The 23,510-nt window shown below is 40.0% G+C and overlaps 1 protein-coding gene across 1 annotated transcript in view; it reads left to right on the top strand.

The window, feature by feature from the left end:
* The window catches only part of SLC38A6 (solute carrier family 38 member 6), a 1,040,054-nt gene that overhangs the window by 347,233 nt on the left and 669,311 nt on the right, over nucleotides 1-23,510 (top strand). Inside the window, 1 exon segment of the mRNA XM_044074482.1 lies at nucleotides 22,834-22,873. Within this exon segment, the coding sequence (XP_043930417.1) occupies nucleotides 22,834-22,873 (40 nt within the window).

The following is a 23,510-nucleotide window of genomic DNA, read 5'->3' as shown; positions in this document are numbered from 1 at the left end:
TCATCTGAAAATGTTTTGACAACTTGCAGTTGTACTTTCAGTTCCTCATCTGATGAGCTATATAGTTTCAAATCATCAACAAAGAGAAGATAAGTCTTTACACTTTGTTGTTTTCTAGGAGCCAGATTATAGCCCTTGCCTAGGCTGTTAAGTAGACAGCTTAATGAGTTAAGGGCAAGGCAGAATGGCAGTGGTGACAGAGAATCACCCTGGAATATCCTCCTTTGAATTTTTATCCCCTGTCCTTTATCATGGCTTAATTACAAAGTGGTCTGCCACTGTTTTATGGTCACTGTAATGTAGTTGATCAGTGAAGGGTGTATCTTATGCATTTTTAAGCACTCTTTTATCCATGAATGTGGGATACTATCAAATGCTTTTTTGTAGTCAGTCCATGCCATACTTAAATTCTTCCCCTTTTTACAGTTCTCCACTATGACTTTAACAGCAAATGATCCTTTGTTCCATATGACTTTCTTTTAATGCCGTTTTTGTTCTATTGCCATAACTGACATTTCTTCTAAATGACTATAGACTCTGTCGGCATCAATTCCAGTGTATAGTTTACAGAAGGCAAGTTATTGGTCTATAATTTTTAGGGTAGTCTGCATGCTCTCTGTTGAGTAGGAGCATTGTATTTCATGTTGTTAGCCAGGTTGGTGTCTGTTCAGGGTGCTCATATAAATAGTGCATACTCATGGCTAAATCTTCATGCAAAGATGTTAATACTTTTAACCAGAAGTTATGTACTGCATCTGGGCCTGGAGGCTTTTCTTAACTTTGTTTCAGTCTCTCTGGCTGTTAATCCCATTTCATATCTTGCATCTTTAAACTTATTATTCTTTCTTTTACTTCTTCTATCCATTTAGCATCCTTGTTATGTTCCACAGGATCTTCATAGAATACTTCTCCAAAATGTATCTTTCTTCTTTTTTTTGGTGGTCTTTTAATTCCCTTTACCTTGTTTCCCAATTCTTTATAAAAACTTTTTTGGGTACTCAATAAATTGCTTATTTTGTACTTTTCCTTTATATTTATCTGCGTATCTTCTAAGTTTTTCTGCCTGTGCTGAGATTTTTAGTTTTTTATTTGCGATAGTGCATGATAGATCCTGATCTGTTCTAATATTGCACATTGCTTTTATCACGTCTAAGTACATTCATTGATCTGTTCCCTCTTCTATGCTGTTCTAACAGTGACATTTCTTGTCTTAGTTGCTTTATAGTTTTCTCTATTCGATATTTCTGTGATGGTATTCAATTTCTCCCCTTTCTATCCCTCACTACCCTGTGTTGTTGTGATAGAACTTTATCACTTATTAATTTAGCTGCACAGTAATATATTCTGTTTTCTTCTGTTATATCACATGGATCTCTTTGGTCAGTCCTAATTGTGTTCGTTTTATGAAACTTCTGACTTTTTTGGTTTTATTGACCTTCTGCAGTCTATTTTTTTCATGGATCTTAATAAGTCTGTCTCTATTAAGTCAAGCAACTCTTCTCTTAGCTCATTTTCTTCTAAACTGAGAGCACATTTTTTTGTTTTCCATTTCCTGCGAGTATTCTTTAGAAAGTTCTATTGCATCTTCCTGTGGCACATTCTCTTCAATTTCATCCTGTGTCACCCATTGCTCTGTCATATGACAACTCACTGGCCTGTCACTCCTCATCATTAACTGTGCCAGAATTACCACAGTTTCCTGTTCCTTCCCTTGCTGTCCAGCTTCAAGTGAATGTTTATACTTGTTTCCTGTGGAAGGCTGCAAAATATCTTCATATGGCATCTGACCATTTGCTTCCTATTCTACTGGTTTCCCCTTAATTTGGAGTTCAGTTTGCTCTATCCTTTTGTGGTACTTTCTGAATTAGATTTTCTACACTGAATCCTTCACTTTGCAGGTACTCCATAACATCAGTTTCTCTTTCTTTAACTTCTCCATTACTAATCTCCTTTTCCACTTTTCCTCTTTGTCTTCTTATTTTTTGTATTGTAAAGTTTTTCATGTCCAGATTCCTTTGCCTGTATTTCTCTTCGGATATCTTTGGTGCTGCTCTTTTTGTATTGATTAGTTTTGCTTTCTCCTTTGCATAGATATTACACCATATTAACTCTCTCTTTCTTTCCCATGTCCATATTTCTTCTTCAGACACCTCCTGATCTTCCTGTTTCTCCTTACTTTGGGGACTTGTTCCATCGTGCTGTGATGTAACCTGTGTTAGACCTTCTACATCAAATCCTTCACTTCACATGCCCTGCATAACTTCAACTTCTATTTTTTTAACTTGTACTTTACTAATCTGCTTTTCTGTATTCCGTCTTTGTGATATTTTTTTTCATTGTAAAATTTTCCATATCTGGATGCCTTTGCCTGTATTTCTCTTCAAATATCTTTGGGGCTGCCTTTTTTATGTTGATTAATCTGACTTTTGCCTTTGCATAAGTATCGCACCATATCAAATCTCTCTTTTTTTCCCCATGTCCATATTACTTTTTTATACTTTTCAAAAATATCTAGGTTTTGTTGTTTATATTTTTGCACTACTTCAGTTGCTTCTTTTTCCAAACGGATCAAAGTTTCTTGGTCTATATACTGTTTTTCAAAAATCTGTTGTATTAATGACAACACATTTTTATTTGAAGCGTCTGACAGTTTTTCTTGTGGAAGTATTTTTTTCCTGTAATTTATCTCTTAATCTTTTTGTATATCTTGTGTCTGAAAATTCTGGGCTTTTTGCATAATAGTAACAGTACATAATTTCTTTCTTATCCTCAAACAAAACAAAACTCCTCATCTTCCAACCCACCAAACACAATCTAAACACCCACCAATTTAATATTAAAGCCAATGACAACACCATTATCCCCCCCAACAGACCACACTAAACTACTTGGAGTTGAAATTGACAGTAACCTCAAGTTTTACATCCACATCTCGTTAACCATAAAAAAGTACACAAAACACTAGGAGCTTTATACAGAAATAAGCAATTCCTCACCAAAACAGCCAAGATTTCAGCTGCAAATAGCCACCTTATCTCCACCCTACTCTATGCCTCTCCAATATTTACCAACCTAAGGCAAAGGGAGTTAGGTAAACTCGAAGCTTGCTACAACAAAATAGCAAGGTTTGCCACTGGCGCATACTACCGTAGCCACCACTGCACCTCACTTATTGAACTAGGCTGGAACTCCCCCACCTCCTTCAGTGATACCAAATCTCACTCACCCACAAACTACTAAATCATCCTCTAAAAGTCCCCCCCCCCATCCAAAATCTCCTCCAACCCTATCATACCACCAGACCACTACACTCCAGCAACAAAAATTAATTACAGGTAACTAAAACCAGGAACTCTGCTGGAGAAGCTCTCTTCTCCTACTTCACAGCAAAATTATGGAATACCCTTCCTCACACTATAACGTTTGTGTCATGACATACTAACTTCAAAGCTGCTCTAAAATCTCATCTAAAAGAGCACTAGCAGTAACAAACCACTCTAACATCTCTACCCCAACCTCTCTAATCCCTTTTTTCCACCCCTCTAACTACCTCGGATTGCAGACAAATACATTGCTTGTGAACCTGTATCTCAGCTGTAATCTTAGCCACTGTTATTTAAGGGTAATAGCTGCTCGCTCAGCTATTAAAATACTTGTTAGTCTTTATGGCACCAATGATATAAGTGTTGTACCATTTAACTAAATAATTTCATTTGAACTATAACTGTTTACTACTATTGTTAAACAAAACCTACCTATACTTCTTGTAACTTGTAACTAATTGTTGTTTTTATTGTGGAGCTTTTCTCCCCGGGCCTCCTCTGAAAAAGGACCTGTGTCCAGTCGGATTTTACCGGAAAACAAATGTAAATAAATAAATAAATAAATAGTAGTCCACTCTATCGTCTTTATCAGTTTTTATGATTTTTGTAGACTACTACTTCCTTCTGCAACAGGAGGGCCATCCTCCCCCTGGGTCTGGCCTAGCCCCATTGTAGGAATGTTTCCGTATTTTGAGGATTCTACACTGTCAAGTCCTGCCACCAGTGCAGCTACCAGGATTGGGCACTTTTTTTATCCTGGGTCTTGTGTACCCAGCTGTCTTTTTTTTAATTTTTGATATTTCTGTCCATGATATATGCTATATAAATGCAGACTATATATCAGTGTTGCCTTGGTGAGATTTTGTAGAAAACAGGGTTCACCTCGTGAAGGTGCTCACCAAGACTTGAGGATGAATTAAATTTCAGCACTAATACTCTCATTTGCTTTTCATCTCTCCATTTGGACCCCAATGTTGTATTAATATTGTATTAGTTCATTATTCTTCGAGTACAGCAATGTGTGCTTAAAATACCACGTTAAAAGTATTGTAAAAATTTCACAGTGGAATGTGATGTACTGTTAAATGTCTTGTTTTATTAAGCAGCACAAATAATAGCACATATATGCAGTGAAACAGCTGTGATCAACACTGAAACATGTGATGGCAAAAGTTTGGTTGATAAGATATGTGTACCAGCATCAAGAGTGTGGTATCTTGGGGAATTAAATTTATTCTGTGGTACAGTTATCTCAGACTTAATATAATTAAGTAGCATGGGTGTGGAGGAGAGGCCTTTTCTGTTTGCAGCATTCCTCCTTCATAACTGCATCACTTAGTGTTTAATGCAACTTCAAAACAATACAAAATAACAGTTTTTAAATTTAAAACATAATAAATTGGTACTTTCTAAATTCTGTAGTACCATACATCTCAACCTCTTAGCGCAAGAAATCTGGTCAAAGACTAGCATAATGGGAGGACAAAGGTCCAAAAATAGGGACAGAATTTAAAATATTGCTCTTATAAACTTAGAAAGCTGATAGAATAACAGGATTTGTGTTATCATGCATTTTATGAAGGATATGAAGTCTGAAACTCATATATATATATATATATATATATATATATATATATATATATATGTATGTTATTATTTAGTGACTTCAGTTTTCCATGATTTACCAAAAAACCACAAATTTTATGAGAAACAGACCAAAACTATGAGGATGAATTTGGACAGTTGAGAGGTATGTTATACACACACACACACACACACACACACACACACACACACACACACACACACACAAACACACCTTCTGTCCACGCTGTCTCTCTCTCTCTGTCTCTGTCTCTCTAACACACACACACCTTCTCTCTGCTCTTTCTCACACACACACACACACACACACACACACACACACACACACACTTTCTCTCTGCTTTCTGTCGGTCTCTCACACACACACCTTCTCTCTGCTCTTACACACACACACACACACACACAGATACACAACACATTCTGACACAGTAACACACGCGCTTTATCTCTCATATGAACAGCTAGTTTAAATTACATAGATGCACACACTATCTCATGCAGAAAAATGAACCACCAGTTTAACTAACACACATACTCGTACACTGGTACATTCATACACTCACTCACACTTACCTTGGCATGGCTAGTTTAAATTCCGCAGTAAGTGCGGACTGAGTTTATATCCATAGCACGCATTAGTAGTCACACTAAAGTTGAAGTTGCTGCCTTTCAGTCCTAAAGCAGAAGTTAAATGCTGGATTTCTTGGCGGCCACTTTCACTTTTTATTAATGTTGCGACTTAAGATACCTAGTGTTTACAAACTTTAATTGTGGCATGTACGCTTGTAAAAGACAGTTAAAATATTTTCCCATTCTACTCATGGACTTACTAACTTGCGTATCTCTGTTAATTTGTAAAACCTGTATTAGTTGCACTTACGTTATTTTAACACAACACTACACTTGTGCAGAATTCTCTGGTTACGTCAGTCAAGTTCAGCTCTAATTGTTAGCATTATTAGTTGACTGCTGTGTATTACTGTTTCTCGAAAATGTTTTAATTCTTGATATCCCTCAGAAAATGTGCACTAACACAAAACATGTCATTCTAAACCCATTCTAAGTTTTTAAGCAGCCTTTTGAAAATTTGTTCCTGATTTAAGACCATTGCCTTCCTCCATGCATTATGTTTGGCTAATGGCTATGTTTCAGTTTTGTGCTGAGATGCTGAGTGGCATACGAGTTCTGTGTGCTACCTCCTCTTAAACTGAGTTTCTTTACATCGGGGAAACATTTGAAACACAAACTCACTAACATGACATCCACCTTACAAATGGCAGGATAACATGTGATTATACCTACCAATTATTCCTGATTTTGCCTTCGTTTTTTTGTCCTGCCTTTGGCAAATGCTTGATTTTCTGTTAATTTGTTGAGGATGTCAACAATTCAGTATATCTTACTGTTCAAAATGCATACTGACACAAAATCTTTAAGTGAATTAGAATAATAGATGCCTGAATCTGAAGCCTTAATACCCCTCCTCCGGCATTATCTACATGTAGGTCATGAAATCATTGACATCAGCAATTGTTCCTGTAGTCAGTAAGAAGTAGCAAATGGCCCTCCTTAAAGGAGAAGATGCCACCATCGTTTTTTTTTTTTTTTTAATTGAAGTCTCTCAAAAGTGGGATGGTTCTGGCGCTCTTGTCTGTATGGCGAAATCAGGATTTAATGGATCCAGTCAGGAATTCATGGCACCTTGTTATTTTGAGCCCAAAACCGGGAAATGCTAAGGAATTTGGTACAGCTGAGAGGTATGTTATGAATGCTATGTGCTATGAGTTGTGCCAACATTATGTTGTAACTTTTTCATCCAAATTGCCCTTTCAAAGTCTCTTATTACCTCCGAATATCTGTTTACTGTTCATACTATCCAGGGCCCCTGGACGTTTTCTATCACTCTTTAGGGGGTGATATCACCCATGTTTAGAAGCACTGGTGTAAGCAAAAGTAACTCAAAAGTGAAACACATTTAAGTTACTAGTTACTAAAAAAAGTAATATATTTCTATTACTTTGTTATATTTTGAGTAAGTAACTAGTTATATTACTAGAAATTGTAATATATTTATATATTACATATTGTAATGTATTACTGCCAAAACTGATTACCTGGCACATTTCACAAGACTACAGAGAGATCTAAGGAATTATCAAATTCTCTCTGAGTCCATGTCTCCAGAGGATTTCAAAAGATCATCCTCTCAACTGGTCACACTTTTGTAAATTTCCAACGCTTCTATGAGGTTGATCTTTCATGCATCTGAAGGCACTTCACAAGCTGCCAGTTCGGGCATTGCCATAAGTAGACATACCTGGATTCGAATTTGCGGAGCCTTTTAAGACATCTTTCGTCAGTGCTCCATTTGATAGCACATTCTTATTTGGTCCATTGGTTAAAGAAACTCTTACCCACAATGAACAAGAAGGGAAGAATCTTTCTGCTGTGGCAGTCGTTATCTTTTCTAGGAATCAAAGTGGTGGTAATAAAATTTGGTTCTGCAAATATTGGGGGCCTTTCAAAATGGTCTATATCATAATGTCGAATGCTGACAAGTTTGAAGTACTAAACTTCAAACTTGAAAGTTCAAAGTGTAAAAACGTTGAAATGCATAACGGAGATTGTCATAGAGTGCGGGAAGGGAAGATTTCCCTTTACTGCACTGTAGTGCGATCTCGGAGTTGGTATATTTAAGTAGCGGGGGGTGTGGGGAGTACAGGGGGCTTGCCCCCCTGCATAGAGCATTTTTTTTTTGTTTTGGGTTTTGAGTGTTTATTTTTTTTATTTTTTTTTTTTGCATTCGACGTTTGTAGAATTCGAACTTTCAAGTTCGAAGTTTGAAGCTTCGAAGTTGTCAGCATTCGACAATCTGATATAGACCCTTTCAAGATTTGCGCAGTACAACTCCTCCAGAGGCAGAGGATGGAGTTCCAATGGTTGACATTGCCCTGTTGGCAGAGGGGGCCCGCAAAATCAGGGTTTCCACAATTCCTTTCTGGACAGACCCTTCCAGCGCTCCTGAAGTGCTGCCCGACTCTCTGCCTCTGGAGGCAGTCTGGAAACGATTGTCCTTGCACCCAGATGCCTGTGCAAATATAATAGAAGATTCCTGGGTGCTAAGAATAATATCCAGAGGTTATTCCATACCAGATTTCCAACTCCCTATCTGCAAAAGAAAGAAGCTTCCCAACATTCCACCCAGTCAGAGGAAGGCAGCAGCACAAGACATTCATAAGCTGCTAGACAAGAGTCATCCAAGAGCCCCTGCCAGACCAAATAGGATTCAGAACTTATTCACATTTCTTTTTAGTGCCCAAAAAGACAGGGGACCGCAGACCATTTTTGTATCTGAGCAAATTGAATCAATACGTGAAAATGTCAAAATTCCAAATGGTCATGGTACAGTGCATTCTGTCATTTCTTTGGAAGGACAATTGGATGTACTGTATAGAACCTCAGGATGCATACTATAACATCAAAATAGACAGATGTTTCTGAAGACATTTATGATTTTGGCTGGGAGCCAGTTGCTACCAATTCAGAGCCCTGCCCTTTGGACTCACCACAGCCGCCAGGGTGTTTACCAAATATATGGCAGTGGTGACAGCTCACTTGAGACTCAGGGGATTCTGGGTGCTTCCATATCTAGATGACTGGCTCCTCACCACCCCTCCATGCATCGCCTTCAGCAATCCTTGTACTATTTGCTGCACATTTGCCACTCAGTGGGAATAACAATAAATTATATAAATCAAAGCTTGACACCAGTACAGAGCCTAGAGTTTACCAGTGCACATTTGAATACAACAACACAAATTTCATCCCTACCATCTCATCACATAGACACACTCAGATCTCAGGTTCATCAGATCTTTTCCGACCCGTCTCCTACAGCAAGGTTTACTCTTCAGGCACTGGGGTCTGTGGCAGCAGCAGTAGTCCTACTTCCTTTAACACACTGTATATGCATGTGCTTCAGTGGATTTTAGCATTTCAATGGTCTAGTCTTCAACAACCCTTATCTTTTCCAGTCCAGCTTACTCTGATTTGCAAACGTCACTTCCAGTGGTGGATCCAATCAGACGGCATTTATCTAGGCTGACCTTTATTTTTACCACCCCCACTGACCACAGTGACTACGGATGCCTCCCAATTGGGTTGGGGGCATTTCTTGAGAAGAAAAGTCCAAGGCACTTGGTCCCCCCCAAGACACCAATTCACATAATGTACTGGAGATGAGACCACATTCCAGGAAAAACCAGAGTGTTAGTGGACAAGTTAAGCAGGTCCATTCTGATGCCTCATGAGTGGTCTCTCAAACAGTCTGTGGCAGAAGAGCTTTTCATTAGGGCCAACCTTGCTGCAACCTCTTTGCTTCCCCCACAACAAGAAGTGCAGTAGGTATTTTGCACTGATCCCCTCTCAGGGGAGTCATCGAGAGATTCTCTAGTCCACATTTGGCCATTCTGTCTCCTTTGCACTCATCCTGCACTTCCCTTGATTCGCAAATTTCTACAGAAAGCAGCTTGGTGGAAGAGCTTGGTCATTCTGTTTGCCCCCTGCTGGCTTCAACAGATGTGGTTCCCCTTCCTTTGGTTTCATCTTCGTTATCGTCCATGGATACTGGAACCAATTCCAGATCTGCTGTCACACTCCTCAGGGATGAGCTATCCCAATATTCAGGCCCTCAAACCGACCACATGTTTCTCCACTTTCAGTAATTGTCAGGCAGCCAAGCTTTTTTCCACAGTATGTACCATTATATTATCCTCGCAAAAATATTCTACCAAGAACGTTGACAAGAGCAAGTGGAAAAGATTCTCCCTTTGGGCTTTGAAAAATTATGTTGACTCCTTTTCTGCTCCAGTTTCTGCTGTCCTTGAATTTCTGGCTGTTCTTTTTGAAAAGGAGCTAGCTTCGTAGCTACGATTAAACTGCAATTGACAGCCATTTCCAGTTTTCATATAGGAGACAGAAATTATTCTTTGGCTAGTTCCAAATTATGTAAAGCATTTTTAAAAGGCATTTTTCTCATTAGACCACCAGTAAAGGATCTTTCACCTCCCTGGGATCTGACTGTCATGCTGCAAGGTCTAACTCAAAATCCCTTTGAACCTTCAAAAAAATGACCTAAAATTTATTTCATGGAAAACAGTCTTCTTAGTAGCTATTACTTCTGCAAGAAGTATTTCTGAATTCCAGGCTCTTTCATCAAAGACTTCCTATATTATTTTCCACAAAAATAGAGTTACTTTAAGAACATATCCTTCCTTTTTACCTAAAGTAGCTTCTGAATCAAACATTAACCAATCCAGCCATGTACGGTCTTCTTTCCAAATTTTTCAAATAAAGGAGGATACATGCTACATCTTCTAGATGTGCACAGGCAATTACATTTTTATCTACACAGAAAAAAGCAAATCAGAAAGTCAGATCAGCTATTTGTTTTCTTTTCAACAAAAAGACTGAGTTGTCCAGTTTATAAAGTTACCCTAGCTAAATGGATCACATATTGCATTTCTTTGGTCTATTCTCAACAAGACATCCCCCTAACTAAAAAAACATAAAGTTCACTCAACCAGATCCATGGCTACTTCATCTGCTTTTTGGTCAAGAACCTGTACTGATATTTGTTACTCATTACATATTGGATCTAATATCCATAGGCAGAGCTGCCTTTAGTTCACTGGTACTCTGGAATATCTTTCTATGAGGGCCACCCAACATCAGTGTAGCTGGAAACTTTTTCCCATTTGTTGAGGAAAAATGTGAAGGACATCAGATTTAAAAGCTATGTACTCACCATAACTAGGCATCTGTGTTGTCCATTTTCATTCTTCCTCAAATCCCCCCATTCATCCCCCTTCCTAAAATCTTCTGGAGGAACCTGTTGGACTATTTATTGGACCTTATAGTTCCGTGTTTGAGCTCTATTGTTTCAACTATCCCTCTCTGTATCTAATTTATGGGGATTTTATAGCAACAAACTTGATCTGAGGTATTAAAGATGGACAAGGGCATTATGAGTAGAAGGAGGAGCTCGAGAGTTGGATCCAAAGTCTAGAGTATGCGGCTGAGTTGGATCCAAGCCCATTCATTGAAGAATGAAAATGGACAACACAGGTGCCTAGTTATAGGTTCATATGTAGGCACTAGGCTATCGCCCCAAGGGCCTACGTAAGCCTAGCCAACAAGGTTCCCTGGCTTATGCCACCCAAGAAAGTTATTTTCCTGCGCCACTGTCGAGCAGAGACACAGAAGTGATCCCCGGGGTGTATTTCCTATGCCCCATCCACTCATCAAGATTTTTCTTGAAGAGTGCTAATGAAGAACTTTGCTTGACATAGATGGGTAGCCTGTTCCAGAGTATGGGAAGTCTCTGGGACAGGAATTTATCCCTCCAGCATGTCCTTTTTATTGTGGTGACAATGTTTAGGTCCCTAGAACGTGTAGCTTGGAGGAATTGGGATTTCCTTAGGTGTAGCATGTCCAACAGCTCTGGGTTTGACATAGCTTTATATGTTAGGCAGAGATCACCTCGGAGTAGGCGATATGCTATGGAGTAAAGCCGGGAGTTTTTTGAAGCGGTCAGTGTAGGGCATTTGTTTGCGGCCAGTAATCCTCTTTGTGAGGTACTTCTGTGGCCTTTCCAGCTGCTGCAGATGTCTTGTGAGGTACATTCCAAAAAGGGCGTTGTACTCTATAATGGGTCTAATGAGTGTTGAGTAGAGGGGAACAATGACCTCTTTTTTTCCTGGATGAGAACCCTTTTATAATGAGGTGTGCCATGTAGAAGGACTTCCTGACTACAGTGGCGATGTGAGTATCAAAAGAGAGACTACTGTCCACCTGGGTCCCAAGGTCTCTTATCACACATTCGGTGTTAAGTAGATTGCTGCTTATCTGGTAGTTCATGGGTACAGAGTCTTTACCAAAGGGGATGAAACTGCACTTTTTGGTATTGAGCTTGAGGTCATGGATCTGACACCAGGCATCTGTCTAAATGAGACCCTTCTGTAGGATGTCCACATCATTTGCGGACTTGACTATGGCTCCTAGTTTGCAGTCATCTGCAAACTTCATTAGCCAGAGGCCTTCTGTGTTAGCCTGTACTTCAGAGAAGTAGATACCAAACAGGAGAGGTTCCAGGACGGAACCCTGTGGTACTCAACTTGTCACTGCTTTGAAGTCAGATTTGGAGGCTGCAACTTTTACAGTGTGGGTTCTGTCAGTGAGCCAGTTAGCAACCCATCTTGTGACGTAGGGATTTATACCTAGTTTAGTGAGTTTAGCTATAATTCTAGAATGGGGGATGGTGTCGAAAGCCGTGGCGAGGTCAAGATAGGCTGTGTGAACCACCTTACCCTCATGTACGGCTTTGGTGACCGCGTCAAAGAAGTCGATCAGGTTCAGGAGGCATGATCTGCCTTTCAAAAACCCGAACTGGGTAGGATCCAGAGTTTGGAGGTTACCAATGCCTTTGTTTATGAGTTCCATGGCCTTACAGACCAGGCTCATCAGGCAAATAGGTCGATAGTTCCTGGGATCAGTGGTGGCTCCCCCTTTGTGGAGTGGGATAATTGTTGCTGTGCGCCAGTCAGTGGGCACAAAGCCTGATGCGAGGCTATTATTGAACATGGTGCTTAAGTGGGGAGCCAGTTCATTCTGAAGTTCATGTAAAATGCAGCCTGGGATGTTGTCCAGTCCCATGGATGCTGTGTTTTTGGCTTTAGAGAGTGCAGCTTTTACCTGCGTAGCTGTGATTACAGGGACTCTGCATTTTTCCTGTATAGATGTGGGCCCTTTAGGGGGTGAGGGGGGGGTAAAGACTGAACCTATCTGCCAGGATGTTGGCAATATCAGTTGGTTCTATAATTTTCGTGCCTTTGTGCTGTAACTCGGAGCAGATCTGGGTGTTGCCATCGAGATTCTTGACATAGCTATGGAATGCTTTGTAGTTGTCCTTAGAATTAGTGGCGATTTTGTTTTCATAGCTAGCTTTGGAGGATCTTATAAGGGATCTCAACTTCTTACTGAGGCTGACCAGGGAGCTCCTCCACTCATGGGATTTTACTCTCTTTTGCAACAGTTTCTTCCTTCTGTTGTACAGTTTGTTTATGGTAGGGGACCACCAGATTGGCTTCCTTTTTTTGGAGGATAGCGTCTTGGTTCTGTTTGGGATAGCACAATCCATGTACTTGTGTAAGTGCTTATAGAGTGCATTTGTGTAGTATTCAGCAGTTGTAACTGTATTGTCCATCTGCATGGGTGTCATGAAGTTCACAACTTCTGTCTTAAGAAGCATGATGTTGGCTTTGGAGAAATTTTTTACCGTGGTTTCCATAATGGGGGGGTGGGGGCAGGATGTGGATATCAAGGGTGATTAGCTTATGGTCGGATCGGACCAATGAGGAGTTGACTTCAGGTGTGGAACACCGGTCACTCATGTTGGTAATGACTAGGTCTAGGATATTGTTGCCCCTGGTGGGGTTGTGGATAAGTTGATCCAGGGCATTGGAGTTTATGAATTCCAGAAAGCGTTGAGCTAAGGAGTTGGTACACGAGTAGTTTTCCCAGTTAATGGTGGGGTAGTTGAAGTCACACATTATTAGGGTGTTTGGTTGAACCCAAATATTTTCCAGTACATCAAGAAAAGATGAGTGGGAATCCTGGGGCATGGTGGGGGATCTGCAGCAAGCTACAATTTGGATTGCAGTTTTGCCCAGAGTTAGTTGCACTTGGATAACCTCAGATGCATTATGCTGAGCAACTAGCCTGGAGGTGTGGATATCCTTAATGAATATGGACACACCTCCGCCTTTGGTGTTTCGGTCCAGGTTACATGGCCGAAAAGTGTGGTATGAGTTATAGCCTGGTAGTGCAGGGGTGCTTTCTGGAGCCTTAAACCAGGTCTCAGTCACTGCACAGATATCGATGTTCTCCATTTTAAGGAGTGCCTCGAGTGAGTGCATTTTGAGATTTAGACTTCTAGCATTGAGTAGCATTACCCTCAGTTTTTGCTTGCCTGCTCCTGTTACAGTGGTGAATTTATTTGAACCTTGCCTAAAAAAGGCACTATAGGGGCAGCAAGAGCCTTAGCCAGTGTCCGGAATCCCAGGGGTGACAGGTGCAGGCCATCTGTGGCAAAACATCGTGGTCTATCGACCATGTCATCCCAAGCAGACAGATGCTGGATCCCCTTAGAATGACACCAAAAGCTAAGCCAATTGTTGAATCAATCATTTTATCCTTGTAGTGCGGTATAATTTGGGGCGATGGCAGAATGCTACTCAGGGCTAGGGTCATACATGCCTGGGCTACAAGATTGGAGAGCTCTTCCATGTCTCTTTTCATGTAGTCCAGGGAGGTACATCTCAGGTCATTCACACCAACATGGACAATGACAGAGTCATATTTGTACTTGTGGAGTGACCTGAGTGCGTGGGTTATCTGGCGGATCCTGGCACCCAACAGGCAGCTGACCGTAACCTTCTCCTTGTTTAGCCTGGTGAGTGGGACATCAGTGTGCCTGACTATAGAGTCACCTATGACTAGTGTGCTGGGTACGTTGTTTTGCCTTATTGGCTGTGATTGAGTGGCACACTGAGTCTGTGGGCTATGTGTCATTTGGGTTGTGTTGGGGGATGGAGGTTGCTTGCATTTCTGCTTTGGAGGTCTCTGTTGCTTAGACAGATTATTATTGAGAATCTCTGTGAATGTTTTTGTGTTTACTATGTGTGGATTTTGGTGGTGTAGATTTAGTGAGACTATGTGATGAGTGTGGTGTGGTGCAAATGTTTACCTTCTCCTCATGACTGTCAAGTTCAGTCTTGGTTGGAGAGAGCTTTACCTCTAGTTTGGCTAGATAAGTGCATCTCTCACAGGTTGTAGTATTGGGTGGTAGGAGGAGAGGGTTGTCTGTGTACATGAGGCAATTTATACATTGCCTCAAGATGCCCAGATTCATCAGATAGACAGGAGAGAATACTGGGAGCTGACCCTTGGACATGCCTGAATAAAAAACTATTTTCCTCTAGATAAGTGAGGAAAGTGAGTACAAGAGCTGTTTTTCTCTAAGCAAGTGAGAAAAGTTTAAGTACAAAAACTGTTTTCCTCTAGGTAATGAGGAAGATGGAGTGCTATAGTAATTAGTAGCTTATTTAGTTCTTACAAGTTCTGAACAAGTGCTGAGCATGAATAAGCAAATTTAAGTGCTAAAACTAAGAATCTGTATCTGCACTAGACAAGTTACAGGACAGAAACAAGTGCAAATGCAGGCTTTCAAATCAGAAAGTTAGAGTTTATTAGGTAGAATGTGGTAAAGAGGCGGGACTGGGTGAGTGTCCCAGATCAAATCTACAGTGGGGCGGGCAACTGCAAAAGTCAACAAATTTAAACTACAAACCAAAAATAGGGAGGGTGGGTAGGGCAAAACAGTTTCAACAGAGATCTAAGCAACAATTAACAAACTCTATAACCAGAGAAATATATACTCAGCTCTGTATATTTGCAGATAGTCTGGAAGGCAGTCTCTCAGAACACAGGTTCTAGCTCACTCACTCCAGTGAGTATATAATTTTTAATTTCATTGAATACATAGCATAATAGTCAGTATAGTAAAATTTGTATTGATATTTGTAAACAGTGTACTAGCGTTGTATTTGAGACTTTACAGATAGAAAAGTGGTGTATAAGGCAGGTAAGAATAATTTAAGAAGTACATTATCCACAGTGGTGGTGCTGCGGTAGCGTTGTTGCCTCACAGTAAGACGCTGTCCGGTTCGATTCTCAGCTAGAGCATCTTCTGCATGGAGACATACGTGAATGGGCGTACCTTCGTTGAAGGTTGTGCGTCAGGTCTGGCAACTTGGCACGTAAAAATCAACTGCCAATCATTAGTGGACCGGAGTTCCGCTGTGGCGACCTCTAACCGGGAAAAGCCAAAAGACACAACAACAACATTAGATTGTGTTTTTAGAGGTGGTAAACAAGTTTAAGTGTTAATAGAGAAGTAGTGATGGAATGATAATATGGGTTTGCTAATTATAAGTGGGTATAGTAGTTTAAGTACTACAGTAAAGTGAAATAATAGAAGGGGATAAGCAGCTTAACTGATTTATTGCTTTAAATGGAGGTATAAGAAGGTGAGGAAGGATGTTAGGAGAAGCTATGTTCCAGATCAGGAGCAGGGACAGAGTCCTAAAGATGTTTCAGAAATGACATATAACTGGTAAAGAGCAAAGTGAAACGAATGAAACCCAGTAGTTTCTTCTTCTTCCCAAACAAATAAAGCTATGTGATTTTCAAAAACAAATGTAAATAACTGTGAAGACTGGTAGAGAAGGGTGAAGGCTGCCAGCCTAGCCAGATAGAATTTTGCAGATAATTCTGTGACTTGTAAATATGAATGTAAACTACAGGCTTGTTGTCTTAAATGTAAAGAAATACTGTTACATGTGGAACTGTTAATAAATGTGACAACAGTGCAGTCTACTGACCAAAGTAAAGCATGTGGTGACCCTTTGAAGTAAACAGTGGTGCCAAAAAGTCTAGATGAAGAAATTCTTTCTGTTGTTTTAACCAAGAGTTAAATTGCTAGATTTAAACATGCACATGTATTTTTATTGCTCTGTTCCTGACCAGCTGCAAGATAACAAAAGGGAGATGTTAAGAATGTAAATGCAGTTAATGTGTAGCCTGGGAACACCAGGAAAGTGTAAAAGAAAGGATGTAATGTATCAGAACTGCAGTTTCAATTTAAACAGGGAGAATCAAAAGGCATTGAGCATTTTTGTCTTGATCATCCAAATCACAGCACTCTGCCTGTTGTCTTACATAAGTTATCTTAGACTTGTGTTTTCTTTTAGGGATAGCTAGAAGCTAGAAAGATTAGACTGTGTTTTTCTGTGATGTCAGAACTGTACTACTGAAATATTTTAAGTATTTCTGTGTGATCTCTGAACTCCTGACTAGCACTGACTGTGTAGTAGAAAGTATTGTTTTGTGGTTTTAATTATTTATTATTAAATATTTTAAAACCTTTTAACTGTGGCTGGTTTGTGTAGAGATAATTTAAGCTCTAGAGTACATTGCATATTTATAGAGTTTACTATCCAAGTCACTCCAAGTAAGCTTTGACTGATTAGTCACACCAATTGGATAATAATATTGCACAGTAATAATTGGGCACCCTTTTAAGGGCCTTTGGGTAGCTGATAAATATTAGCTGGGTGGTGACAAGTGGTACTACCATATAGTCTGGAAAAGGGGGCACAGCTGGAGAACCTGTGCCAGCCTTCCCCAGGAGTGTCTGTGTGGTTGTATAAACTTATCTCAAATTGTGTGTCAGCTACTTGGGCAGGGACACGAAGCACTGGTTGGACAGAGAGGGTGCTGGTGATTTTACCTTGCCCAACTAGGCTGACATCTGGACCTTATAGCTGTGCCAGTGGAGAGTCTTATTGGGGATCTGGAGAGCAAGGGAGCGACCAGCCCTGGACTGACTGTGATCTCTGTGTGCTTTTAAGGAAAATTGCACTTTACTGGGTATATTTGTTATCCTTTCCTCATATATGAGATGCCCTCTCTGGTGTTAATGGTGAGGATTGAGGCTCCTTGATTGCTGGGCCAGGGCACGGGCATCACAATAACCTCAGGGTCTGTAACTACACATGAAAACACCAAGTCTTTTAAGGGCTGATGTAGAGCCTGACCAAAACCAAATACCTAAGATTGTTACCTAAACTGTGTGTTTAGTTGACCTGTATGCATAGAGGAAGAACTGTTCTCAAATGAAAGGCCTGGAAACATGTACATGAAAGAAATGAATGCAGTACATAGTCTTGTTAGCTTTTCAGGATAACTTCTTAATGGATCACCTGCAAGCGAGTATATGCTTTTGCCACTGTGATGTGGTATCTCAACAAACAAGAGGGAACTAAATATTTCCAGCTGTAAACAAATACTTATGATCTGGCATTGAAGCACTCAGCCCAGTATTCCTCTCACGATTACAGAATGAACTTGTAAGTCTTGGTTCTGAATGGAAACTGGAACCACAGACATTTCAGGACAGTACACAGACATGAGGCTTGCCAGAAGTGGACCTGTTTGCTCCAGTCTTCGCACCAAACTGTCTGAAAAGTCGATGCATTATTTTGCTTACCTCTGAAGGTTGAACAGGACAGAGCCACCCTTACACTAATTGTTCCATCTTGGCAAGAACAGTAGGGATAAAGGTAACCACTACACATTTTCTTAATAACCAAGCTGGGGGACAAAGTCTTACATCCTAGCCTCAAGAGTCTGAAGTCTCTCAGCTTCAGGGTAGAATTTTTAAGATCTGACAGTAATTCCTTTTCCATTTGTCTTGTGCTGTGCCACAAATGAGCTAGTCCACTTGAGTTTTATATTCTCAAAAATATTAGAATACCTAAGGCCTCTGTTTGATTGTAACCTAATAAACTGCTCCTTCACTGTATATGTCTGTGCTAGTTCTGCATGTATGCCAATCATTTGACATATAGCAGTAAATCCATATGTTAAAACTTTCCTGAATGACCTCTTGTACTTAAGGCCACCAAAAACGTATTTCTTCTCCATGAAATGTGAACTGTGTACTAGGAAAGCTAACTCTGCTTTCATTTGAACCTGCTGACACAATGGCCTCGGAAAACATGTTATTTTTTTGCTGCTGTTACCTGAGAGATAAGAGTTACTAATCACCGTGCACTGCCTTTCCTAATGAAACAGTGACTCACTAATTCATATATAATGTCTAAAAGATCTCCATAGTCTCTTAACAATTCCATTCAGCTCCCAGTTTGTTATCCAGACTGTCAGAGAGGAGGACAGCTGATCTTATGTAAGGTTGTTATGGACAAACAACTAAGATCAGTCTGATGATGCAGATTGCATCCGCACTCACTTTTGTTTACTTCTTCATGTATTAAAGGCCTTTTTGTACAGCTGTGTGTGACCAACGTATATTTCTGCCTTTGCCACTATTAGAACACAGTCTACTAGAGCAGCAATAGCCTCATGAATTTATATTAGATTTTAGAACATTTTGTGTAAAATCATTTTATCTGATGGACAACTTTACATACGTTAACTAAGTATTTCAAGTTGGAAGCACAATATAGGGAAAAGTCCAACTTTGTCAGAGATGTGCTATAAAGAGATTTTGCAACTGCCCACCTGTCGGGGGTAACCAAGTACTGTTTGGGATTTGCAGAAATGTTAAGAATTTCTGTTATAGTGACCCACTTCAAAGACGGTAATAAAGTTGTATAAAGTACTTACCTAGACCTTCGGAGAGGTTGCTGTAATAGTAAAGCTTCTGTCTCCCCTTCCTGCTCTCAGGAAGTGTAGAAAGTTACTGTTATGATTTTATAAGGTTGCAAGTCTTTCCCGGTTTAATATAACTGAAGAGGGGACAAACGGTGCATACTTACATGGGTGTCTGCTGCCTACTGTGTCAGTGCCTTCAGAGGTGCAAGACCTGCATTAATCCTCATAGAAGACAGCACTAGAACAGTCCAACTGGAACACAGGAATATTGAATGCAGGTAAACCCAAATGTTATAAATTTAAAATTACAGTGACTAGAGGTATAGTGATACATTTAGTACCTTACGCAACTATGCTATGTCACATTTGTGGGGAACAATCTGTCTAGAGAAGCCACAAGATTTATTTTTAATTTCATGTTGATGTTCTTCGATAGTAGGTTAATTCAGGGTCTATATTAAAACACAGAACATTCAAAATGTCGAGTGTACTTATATTGAACTCTACCAATCGAAAATACTAAACATCGAACATTCAGAACAGCAAATTTTTTCCTAGGGAAAAAAATTGCTGTTCTAAAACACATGCACACAACACAAGCACACCATGCAAACAGCAATCCACACACATACACCTAAACTCTTACACCTAACCCTACACTAAACTGTACACACACCACTAACTATTCACTTACCTTAACCCAAACCCTAACGTCCGTCACTATCGCACACTCACCTAACCTGCCCTAACCCTCACGTCCACACAGTCGCACACATACCTAACCCGTGCCCTAATCCTAACTCACCTAACCCGCCCTAACCCTCATGTCAACACAATCGCACACATACCTAACCTGCACTCAATCGTGCACTTACCTGAACCCGACCCGTAACTTTCTACCAGAGTGCTGAAAATACCAAAGCAACAGAAACGGACAAATAAATTCTTTCCCTAGGAAAGAATTCGTTTTTCTGCTTCTTCGATATTTTCAGCGTTCGCTGAAAACGGGTCGATATTAGAACACTCGACATTTTAAATGTTCGGTGTTCTAATATAGACCCTTCGTTCAAAGTATTATGCCTCCTGTGAGAGGAATATAGATCCTAGCATTATCCTTTAATGTTATTCTTAAAAGCTTGCATGCAGTGGCCCGATATGAGAGTACTTGTATCACAGTTGATCAGGCTTTACCACTTGCTGCAGTTGTTGCACGTGTTTTGTTCCTGTCTTCCATGTAAAAGTAATGTATTGGTGTTTGAGTTATATTGTTTTACACATTCTTTGAGACTGCAGCCTTCAGGAGAAAGAGTTAGACATGTTACTGATCACTCTTCATGTTGCAGTGACAGCAATATGAGAATAATAAAATATAGCTTGGCAGTGCTTTTTTTGGTGTGATACTGTCTGTATAGCTTGACAGTGCTGTTTTTGGTATGATACTGTCTGTATAGCTTGGTAGTGCTTCTTTTGGTATGATGCTGTCTGTATAGCTTGGCAGTGCTTTTTTTGGCATGGTACTGTCTGTATAGCTTGGCAGTGCTTTTTTGGTGTGATGCTGTCTATAGCTTGGCAGTGCTTTTTTTGGTATGATGCTGTCTGTATAGCTTGGAAGTGCTTTTTTTGGTATGATGCTGTCTGTATAGCTTGGCAGTGCTTTTTGGTCTGATACTGTCTGTATAGCTTGGCAGTGCTTTTTTGGTGTGATACTGTCTGTATAGCTTGACAGTGCTGTTTTTGGTATGATACTGTCTGTATAGCTTGGTAGTGCTTCTTTTGGTATGATGCTGTCTGTATAGCTTGGCAGTGCTTTTTTTGGCATGGTACTGTCTGTATAGCTTGGCAGTGCTTCTTTGGTGTGATGCTGTCTATAGCTTGGCAGTGCTTTTTTTGGTATGATGCTGTCTGTATAGCTTGGAAGTGCTTTTTTTGGTATGATGCTGTCTGTATAGCTTGGCAGTGCTTTTTTGGTCTGATACTGTCTGTATAGCTTGGCAGTGCTTTTTTGGTGTGATACTGTCTGTATAGCGTGGCAGTGCTCTTCTGGTGTGATACTGTCTGTATAGCTTGGCAGTGCTTTTTTGGTGTGATACAGTCTGTATAGCTTGGCAGTGCTTTTTTGGTATGATACTGTCTGTATAGCTTAACTGCGGTGGTGGTGCTGCGGTAGCATTGTCGCCTCACAGTACAAAGTTGTCCTGTTTGATTCTCAGCTAGGGCGTCTTCTGTATGGAGACATGCGTGAATGGGCATACTTTCGTTGAAGGTTGTGCGTCAGGGCTGGCAACTCGGCACGTAAAAATCTTCTGCCAATCATTAGCGGACCGGAGTTCCGCTGTGGCGACCCCTTACCGGGAAAAGCCAAAAGACACAACAACTGTCTGTATAGCTTGACAGTACTTTTTTGGTGTGATACTGTCTGTATAGCTTGGCAGTGCTTTTTTGGTGTGACACTGTCTGTATAGCTTTGCAGGGCTTTTCTGGTGTGATACTGTCTGTATAGCTTGGTAGTGTTTTTTTGGTATGATACTGTCTGCATAGCTTGGCAGTGTTTTTTTTTGGCATGATACTGTCTGGCATATTTGGTTGCAAGTATAGAAGCTCAACTACATTTGTTTCAGTCATATGTATATTCTTGGGCCATCTGCTGGACTGTTGCAATACAAGGAAGTAGTTTTGGGGACTAATAATGAGTCTGTCCCTGAATGTGCCACTTTTGAGTTACTTTGTGTATGAATTCTAAAATATATTCATATAATTAGTGCTGATGACTCTGGTGTGAGAAAGTTTGTAAATCTTTCTTTGACTATTCCAGCCATTGTTTTGCAGTGTGAACATTTTCATGGCTTCAGTCATTTTTGAGGCTTTTTCGCTATGCTCATGATTGTTTTTGTCATATTAGTCTGTCAGCTTTTTTCTGTGGCAGTTTTGTGTTATCAGGAATTGCATGAGTGCATACATTCCCTCAGGTTGGGTCTTTCCAGGACTGTGTAAAGCGATTATTTTCCTTAACCACTAATCCCTACTTTCTGGCTAGCCTTGACAGCAGCTGCAGACTGCTTGTCACCACCATTTTAATGAGGAGTGTGAATCTAAGGTTACCACCTGTCTTGATTTTTTGTTGGACATTCCTGATTTGGGCAGTTATGTTGTGTGCAAAAAAAATGTCCTGGTATATTTTCCAACTCACTTCTAAATATTGTTGAAGTGTCATGTAATTGGAGTATATTGATACTGTCATGAATGTTTTATTACATGTAGTATTCTGTAAGTGTGTCGTGATTTTGACAAAGTGAAAACAAGTCATTTACTTCCCTGTGAAATAATCCATTTCTGTAGATTTTTTTTTTTTGTTTTGGGCTTATTGGTGTCATAACCTGAGTTATGAAAAATACAGTCCTGGTCATTAACATTTTTGTGGCCAACTACAGTATTTCCTTAATTTTGTTTCTATGAAAAAATATCGTTTTGTGCCCTAGATTTGGTGTAATTTTTGTCTGTATAAAATATCCAAGCAAAACTGTATTGTTTGCATAAACATGTCTTATAACATTGATGAAAACTACACAAATGCAGATGTAAAATTTTCTGATGTTGATGTTTTTCCCCCTAGGTTTTAGTGGCGAGCACAATTTTAATACAGAATATTGGAGGTAAGCATGCTTAGTCAAAAGTCATAAAAAGTAACCTATTCCAGGTTAGTGAAAGGTGTAAGCAATGTGTTGTAGTGCATGTCACATGTGCCTCTAATGAAGAATCTGAACTGTGACCTGTGGTTTGGCATACGATGACCAGTTTTAATTGAAACCCATCAACGATTTCTCTGAAAACTCGAGACATCAAGTTTAAGTGCAGCAATAAAGTGTGATGAGTTATGTCTGAGGTATTTAAAGCAGTCTTGTTTACTGGCATATAATTTTCCACTTGCACAGCTACATTGAAGCAGGCATATTGTCTGGTGTTTCAGAAGAATAAATCTGAGCTTGAAATGTATTCTCTCTGCCTTTGTGGGGAATCCTAAGACGTGATAACCTGTTAATTTTGATTATTTCTGTAGTTGTTATGAGTGACTGTGCCAGATGTTTGCGATATCTAACCACTAATGGGGTCTTAGTGTTGCAGTCAGTACACCAGCCCTTGTACTTCACTTAAGAATATGAATTTTGCCAGTGGGCCAAATTTAACTATTCAGCTTATGTCCACTGCAAAATAATGTTTTGTTCTCTCCATGCAGATGGTATTATGTACATGCAGAATAATAACATTGCAGGCACCAAAACAAAGTTTCCA

This window comes from Protopterus annectens, chromosome 6.part0, assembly GCF_019279795.1.
Source record: "Protopterus annectens isolate FY-2018-M chromosome 6.part0, PAN1.0, whole genome shotgun sequence".
In the NCBI taxonomy this organism is placed as follows: Eukaryota; Metazoa; Chordata; order Ceratodontiformes; family Protopteridae; genus Protopterus; species Protopterus annectens.
This window is presented reverse-complemented; position numbering and strand designations above follow the sequence as displayed.